The sequence below is a fragment of the Coenobita brevimanus genome, chromosome 66 (assembly GCF_032717465.1).
Source record: "Coenobita brevimanus isolate Jiangsu-jjx chromosome 66, ASM3271746v2, whole genome shotgun sequence".
In the NCBI taxonomy this organism is placed as follows: Eukaryota; Metazoa; Arthropoda; class Malacostraca; order Decapoda; family Coenobitidae; genus Coenobita; species Coenobita brevimanus.
Genome location: NC_137019.1, coordinates 25,520,686 through 25,528,739, shown reverse-complemented (window position 1 = coordinate 25,528,739; position 8,054 = coordinate 25,520,686). Strand labels below are relative to the sequence as shown.

Below are 8,054 nucleotides of genomic sequence, written 5' to 3'. Positions count from 1 at the left end.
GGTGTCGGTGGGTGGGGCCTCGTCGGATCCCCATCCTGTTCATCGGGGGGTTCCGCAAGGGTCTGTGCTCAGCCCACTCTTATTCAACGTGTTGCTGTCCAGCCTGCCTCAGATACGTAATGCTACTCTCCTGGTTTACGCAGATGACATCACCATCGTGTCCCAGAGCCCTTCCTTTGTGGAGGCGCAGCAGTTTCTGCAGTCAGCGGCATCCACTTTTTTGGCTTGGGCCCGGAACTGGGGCCTTGCCATCAATGCTGACAAGAGCGCAGTGATGCCCTTCACTCTACGCCGTTTGCCATCATCTCCAGCAATTTCTCTGGACTCAACCTCAGTCCCTGTTGTTCGGGAGCATGTGCTGCTTGGTCTCCGGTTGGATGGCCCCATCCTCACTTGGCGCAGTCACATAGAATACTTACGGTCATCTTGTGCAAAACGACTTGACATCATGAAGAGTATTGCTGGATCCCGCTGGGGGGCAAGCAGGGACCTTTTGTTGGCGTACTATCGATCCGCCATCTTGGGGAAGATCAACTATGGCTGTTCGGTATATGGCTCAGCATCTACACAACTACAACGGCTGGACACTATTCAGACGACCGCTCTCCGGATTGCGCTGGGTGCTTTCTGCTCCTCAGCCACATTGTCTCTGCAGGCTGAGGCAGGTGTTCCCCCCCTCCATCATACCAGGATGAAGTTGACTTGTCGCCGCTACTTTACTATCCAGCGCTTGCCTGATGACCACCCACTCCCGGAGCTCTTTACGATGGCAGGGGTCTCGACATCTCATCCATCGTGGCCCATCAGGTCTCGACGGCCCCTCTTGGTGCGTGCTCTCCACGCTTACCACACTCTGGGACTTCCTCCACCAGCTCGCCACCCTGTCCAATCAGTATCTCCTGTGCCCCCGTGGAGGGACCTGTCCTCACCTGTGTCCTTAGACCTCCCAGAGCCCTTTTGTAAATCACAGGATGGCCACCTGGCCCCTCGCATTTTCCTGCAGATGGCTGGCTCCACCTATCTAGGGTTCATGGCTATCTTTACCGACGGCTCCCGCTCCTCCACCCCTGCAGCAACTGCAGCTGCCATCTTCGTAGAGGACTACTCCATCTGCCAGACATGGCGCTTAGGGGATGCCCATGATGTAGTCACTGCTGAACTCTTCGCAGTCTTGAGGGCCCTGCGTTTTTTGATGTCTCATTCCTCTCCTCGGCCGGTGGTCATCTACACTGACTGCAGAGCGGCCCTTCATCTCATCGCTTCTAAACCCTGCTCCATACGTCATCTGGTTTATGAAATCCAGGATGACCTTGCTCAGCTGCTGCAGGGAGGCTGGAAGGTACGTCTGCAATGGATTCCCTCCCATGTGGGCATCAGGGGCAATGATGTGGTGGATGCAGCAGCTCGGATGGGCTTGACTTCTCCTGATGTGGAGCCCTACCCCTTGCCAGCCATTACTCATCGTCGCCTCTTAGCCACGAGGTGTAGTCAGGCATGGAATGCTGATCTCTATGCCTCCCTCCCCACAACAGCGCTGGGCTTATATCGCTCCGACTCATCGGACCAACCTTGGGTACGCTCTGTCTCCCGGATCCTGGACGTCGCTATCACTCGCCTGCGTATTGGACATGTTGGACTGGCATCACATCTGCATCGGCTGCGACTGCACCCAGATCCCTACTGCCAGTGGTGTGTGAATCAAGAGGAAACTGTGGCCCACTTTCTGCTGCATTGCCCACGCTTCTACTCCATCCGCATCGCCTGAGGGAGCGCCTTGCAACCCTTGGTATCCTGGACTTCACCCTCCCCATCCTTCTTGGTGGGGTGGGCCTAGATCGGCACCTACGCCACTCAGTTCTACGCCATGTTTGTGTCTTCCTTCACAGATCAGGGCAACTTCGCCGCCCGTGATTAAAGAGTTCTGCTACACCTGAACCACCGTTAGGGCTACATCTGACTACACGTCGGGTCCAGCCCTTCAATCAACACCAAGACCAAGACCAACGGTTGACGGAGGAAGACCACGTTTTTCCCTCTTCCCCGCACCTTGTACTTGTTATCCACCATTATGACGGACCTCGACTCAACAGGTTATGGGCCCAGGAATCGCCTACTCTTCGATGGTGATGAGGAAAAGTACGAGTTGTGGGAAGTTAAGTTTATGGGCCACCTAAGGTTACGGAAGCTCCACGATGTCCTGACGGCCACAACTCCAGACGCCGAGAAAAACGACAGAGTGTACGCTGAATTAGTTCAACTCCTAGATGACACAAGCCTTTCTTTAGTAATGAGAGAAGCCAAGGATAATGGGAAGAAGGCGATGAAGATCCTTCGTGAGTATTACATGGGGACAAGCAAGCCTAGGATAATATCTTTGTACACTGAACTGACGTCACTGAAGATGGAAGGAAACGAGAGTGTGACTGACTACCTAATTAGGGCAGAGAAAGCAGCGACCTCCCTGAAGAATGCTAATGAGGTTATTAGTGACAGTTTACTTGTGGCAATGGTACTAAAAGGTCTACCCCCTAGTTATAAGACGTTTGCAACAGTTGTTACACAAAGGGATAAAGAGTGGACTTTTGTGGATTTCAAGGTGCAGCTGAGAAGCTTTGAGGAATCAGAAAAAGCCTGTAGGCCACATAAGACAAGTGAAAATAATGATCATACTGTCATGAAAGCAAATTTTAGGGAGAGCACCAGTAACCTAAAATGTTTTGTGTGTGGAAGACCAGGTCATAAAGCTTTCCAGTGTAATGAGAAGAAGAAAGACAGTGAACCTAAATTTAGTAGAAAACCAAGACCTAACCGTTGGTGTGATATTTGTAGATCCCATACACATGACACTAATAGTTGTAGGAAGAAAAATCATGCAAAAGTTGTGAGTCAGTCAGATGAAGCAGTAACAGAGGATGTAAATTTTAATCAGTTTTGCATTTAAGGTAACTTGCACTAAGCCTAACCTAGGTATTAATGATGACTGTGGTAAGTTATTGGTTGACTGTGGTGCAACATCCCACATTATCATTGACAAATCCAAATTTGTAAAATTTGATGAGGATTTTGAAGCTATGAACCATACTATTGAACTTGCTGATGGTAGTAGAACTTCAGGTGTAGTGTTAGGCAGAGGTGTAGCAAGTGTTAAGCTATGTGACACTAATGGCAATGATCATAATGTTGAGTTGAGGAATGCATTATACATACCTACATATAAACAGGATATTTTTTCTGTCAAAGCAGCTACAAAGAGGGGTGCATCTGTCACATTTACCAAAAAGAATGCAGAGTTGTTATCCCCAGATGGTACCAAATTTGATATCGAGACACATCAGAAGTTATATTTCCTAAATAATGTAAATGTGAAAGGTAATACAGGTACCCACAATGTTGAGGAATGGCATAAGATTCTAGGTCATTGTAACTTAAAGGATGTCATTAGGTTGGAGAATGTTGTAGAAGGGATGAAAATTTCTGGTAAAAAGACATTTGATTGTGAAGCATGCACAATGGGGAAGATGACACAATACAGGAACAGAGAGCCAGATAAGAGAGCAACTAAGAAACTTGAATTAATTCATTGTGATTTAGCTGGCCCCATTGACCCCCCTGCCAAAGAAGGATTTAAGTACGCAATCTCTTTTGTAGATGACTACTCAGGTGTTATTATGGTGTATTTTTTGAAGCATAAGAGTGACACAGTAGCGGCCACTGAGAGATTTTTGGCTGACAGCGCCCCGTATGGTCGTGTTAAGAAAATGAGAACTGACAATGGTACAGAATTTACCTCAGCTGAGTTTAGGTCTCTTTTGGTGAAGAACAGTATCAAGCATGAGTTTTCCGCACCATATTCCCCCCATCAGAATGGTACTGCAGAACGCTCCTGGAGAACCCTATTTGAGATGGCCAGATGCATGTTACTAGAAGCCAAATTACCGAAGAAGCTGTGGACATATGCGCTGAAGACTGCCGCATATATCAGAAATCGGTGTTACAACCCTCGGACAGGAAAGACGCCATTTGAGATGATGACTGGAGAGAAACCAAACCTTAAGAATATGAAAATTTTTGGGAGTCTATGTTATGCTTATGTTCAAGAAAAGAAGAAACTGGATGCAAGATGTGAACGAGGATTATTTGTTGGAGATGATACTCAGAGTCCAGCCTACCTTGTATATCTTCCAGAACAAGACAACATAAAGCGAGTAAGATGTGTTAAATTCAATCAAGAACAGGGAGTGAAGAATGATGCTGTAGAAGAGTATGCAAGGCCAGTACCTAAGATAGAAGAAGGTGAACATGCTCAAGAAGATGAAGACCAAGACATTAAAGAAGAAAGAAGAGGAAATCAAGATATTAAGCAAGAAAGAGATTCAAAAGAAGAAAGAGAAGAGAGAAGATACCCTGAAAGACTTCGGACCAAACCCAGGCATTTAGAAGACTACATCTTGGACGACGAAGACGAAGTAAATGCAGCAAAATACTCGGTTGATTACTGCTATCGCGTTGCTGACATTCCAAGGACATATGAGGAAGCTATTTCATCATCCGAGCATCAACTATGGCAAGGAGCAATGAAGGAAGAAATGGACGCTTTGCATGAGAATGACACTTTTGATCTGGTACCATTACCTGAGGGGAGAACAGTAGTTGGTGGAAAATGGGTATATGCTGTCAAGTTAGGCCCGAACAACACAGAAAAACATAAGGCGAGGTATGTAGCTAAAGGTTATTCCCAAGTTAAGGATGTAGATTATGGAGAAACATTTTCACCAACCGCTCGTCATACTTCTATTCGAATGTTAATGCAATTAGCAGCCCAAGAAGGAATGAAGGTACACCAAATGGATGTAAAGACAGCCTGTCTAAATGCAGAGATAGATTATGAGATATATTTAGAGCAGCCAGGAGGTTTTGTCAAGAAGAATGAATAGGGTGAACATTTAGTTTGTAAACTTAAGAAATCATTGTATGGACTGAAACAGAGTGGTAGAAATTGGAACAGTATGTTGCAGGAATTTCTTAATGATCAGAAGTTTAACCAGTCTGCAGCTGATAATTGCTTGTATACTAAATTTGAAGGTGACACTGTAACAATGATACTAGTTTGGGTAGATGACATAATAGCTATTGGAACAGTACTGTACAGTACAATAACTTGAGTTTAAGAGGGGGTGTTAAGATGTGTATTAAACTGTATTAGTAAACTCAAGTAAGCTGCGGGTTATTATTACTTAGGTATTACAGGATTATTGAATATGAAATTTATTATTATTATTATCATTGTTTCTTAAGACTTTGGTAAAGAAATAAGTCATTATTGAGTGATATAAATTTAAGTTTAACCCATGTCTCTCTTAATATTTTTGTTTGTGTTGCCGCCTGCCCCCTGTCGGTATTCGTGTGTACTTGAAGCTTGCTGAATAAGCGGTTGACGGAGGAAGACCACGTTTTTCCCTCTTCCCCGCACCTTGTACTTGTTATCCACCATTATGACGGACCTCGACTCAACAAATAGTCTCAACCAGATGCACTAAGGGTAAAGAGGGCCAGGGGTCGAGAGAGTGAGTATTACTATAACTTGTCAGAGCGCGAGTCACGACACTCGGGTTAGTTACTTAGTCGCGGAGACACTGTTCACAGGTTTTTGGCTTTTCCTCGCGCTCTTACTGTTTCCGTATGTCTCTGTGCCCATGCTCACTATAGGCGTTCTATTTTATGAAGGCAATTTGGGTGGGGCAGCCTAAGCCCTCACACCGCTAGCTCTGTTGCCACATCACCGCCGCCACACACGTGAAATTATCCTGCTCACCTCTCTCTCCCTCTCTCTCTCTCCTGTTTTAAGTTAGTACCTACTTATAAATGAATTTTAAATACTCTGTATAGATGTAATTAAAAAAAATCTATAATATAGTATAAATCTGGTAAGACTTGTCAGTGTTGCTTTTGCGACGTTGTCAAGTGGAGTGACACAAGAGATGGCCTTGTGTGTGCAGCTCATACTCGGTCAGTCTCCCATAATGGAAGCTTGCCCATCAAAATTCAAAACAAGAGATAAAAATATAGAAAATAAAATTTGAAGCAGATAATATCAATATCAATATGAGAGAGAGAGGGGGGGGGGAATCACGTGTGTGGCGGCTATGTGGCAACAGAGCTAGCTGTGTGAGGTCTAAGGAGGCCCCACCCAAACTGCTTTCATGAAGTAGAAAGCCTATAGTCTTTTCTGTTCTGCCTGGGTATTTGTCTCACTGTGTATCACTTATATTATTCTGGCCTGACTCTTTCACTGTCACTGTTCACTCCCGTCTCTGTGGTTTTTCAAGGCACACGAGATGCATTAAAGTCAATACTTGCCCTTGTTTCCTGGGCTTAACATAGGAGGCACCTGGGCGTGGGAGGGGGCTCTGCTGGGGAGCCCTCCTGCAGGAGACAGTGCACTACCCGTAGGGGTGTCACTGCCCGGGCCTTCTTCGTCGGGGGTGCAGGGAGGCTCTCCCGTCTGGGGGCCTTGACCTGAGAGGCCCTCGTGCTGGAGCCTCATCGGTGCGGTGCAGGGAGGCCCTCCGACCTGGGGGCCTCGACCTGAAGGCCAGGCCTCGGGACTGGGGCCGAACAGCTGCAGGAGGCAGGCCTGTCGCCTCTTATTCTGGGCAGAGACCCATGGGGGAGTGGAGCCCAAACGGACTGGCTCTGGGGCCCACCGGTCTGGTCTGGGAGCCTGGGTGCTGCAGTCGCCTGTAGGGAAGGGTGCCGTCAGGGGCAAACTGCGGCACCTCTTCTGTCTGGCGTCTGTCAGGGACCGAGGCCAACCAAGGGTAGGTGGCAGGACTGACTTAGGGCCACGCCACCATTCCGGCAGCACCTCCAGGGAACCACACCTGGAGAGAGTAAGAGAGGGGTGTCCCACGCAACCGAGAGGTGAAAGGCTGGCCGCGCAAGGGACCTCCTTCTCCGGGAGGACCTCAGGAATCACTGATGAAGGGCGTACAGTGGCCACTCCTTCCCCCACACGTACAGTGGCTGTTGTGGTGGTGCTGCTCCCGAAGGAGGAAGAGGCAGATGAGGGACGTATAGTGGCTGCTCCCTCCCCGACACGTACAGTGGCCGTTACTGCGGGTCTGCCTGCCCCACGGGAAGTAAGCCAAGGGCGTACAGTGGCCGCTCCTTCCCCGCCACGTACAGTGGCTGTTACTGTGGCGTTACTCCCACAGGAGGAGGAGGAGGTAGTGGACGAGAGACGTACAGTGGCCGCTCCCTCCCCGACACGTACAGTGGCCGTTATCGTGGTTCCACTCCTTCTTCCTTTGCCAGCCAGAGTGCGCTCAATAGCTAACACTCCGGCGGTGTTACTCCCGTAGGAGGAGGAGGTAGTGGATGAGGGGCATACAGTGGCTGCTCCCTCCCCGACATGTACAGTGGCCATTATCACGGTTCCACTCCTCCTTCCTTCGCCAGTCGGAGTGCGCTTAACCCTTTAACCGCGGGTGTCATTCCAGAATGACGTTGCAAAAACTGGACCAAACCGCGGGTGTCATTCTCGAATGTTTGTGAATATTTTGAATACCCCGCGTTTTTTCCGTGCGCCAATTGTTTCAAGGGAGAGTGGCTATTAAGTTCTTTCACTCCAGCCGACCCCCACCTCCCTCTTCCCCCCCCTGGGGCCCCACCTCCCACCCCCTGGGCCCCCCACCCCACCCCTGACCAAGCGCGCATCAGTATCTGTCCAGCTGTGTGAGTGACAACACATGTTGATGTGGCAGTGAAGTGCAGGCAATTACAGTGCCTTTTACCTGTCTCAGTGAACACAGAGTGGGTGTTTATCGTATGTGCAGTGTTCATATATGTTTATAGTATTATTATCAGAATGTGATTGGCATTTGGTAATGGTGTGTGAGCGAAAAATAGTGATTACAACACCGCTGATGTGGCAGTGAAGTGCAGGCAATTACAGTGCCTTTTACCTGCCTCAGTGAACACAGAGTGGGTGTTTATCGTATGTGCAGTGTTCATATATGTTTATAGTATTATTATCAGAATTAGGTTGGCATTTG

General features: G+C 48.1%; 1 protein-coding gene across 1 annotated transcript; it reads left to right on the top strand.

Moving 5' to 3' along the window:
* The first annotated feature begins 448 nt into the window (after positions 1–448).
* LOC145405316 (uncharacterized) lies at positions 449–1,765 on the top strand. The gene has a single exon (XM_080276736.1). It carries the CDS (start codon positions 449–451, stop codon positions 1,763–1,765), a length of 1,317 nt encoding a protein of 438 aa, XP_080132862.1.
* Positions 1,766–8,054: the final 6,289 nt, after the last annotated feature.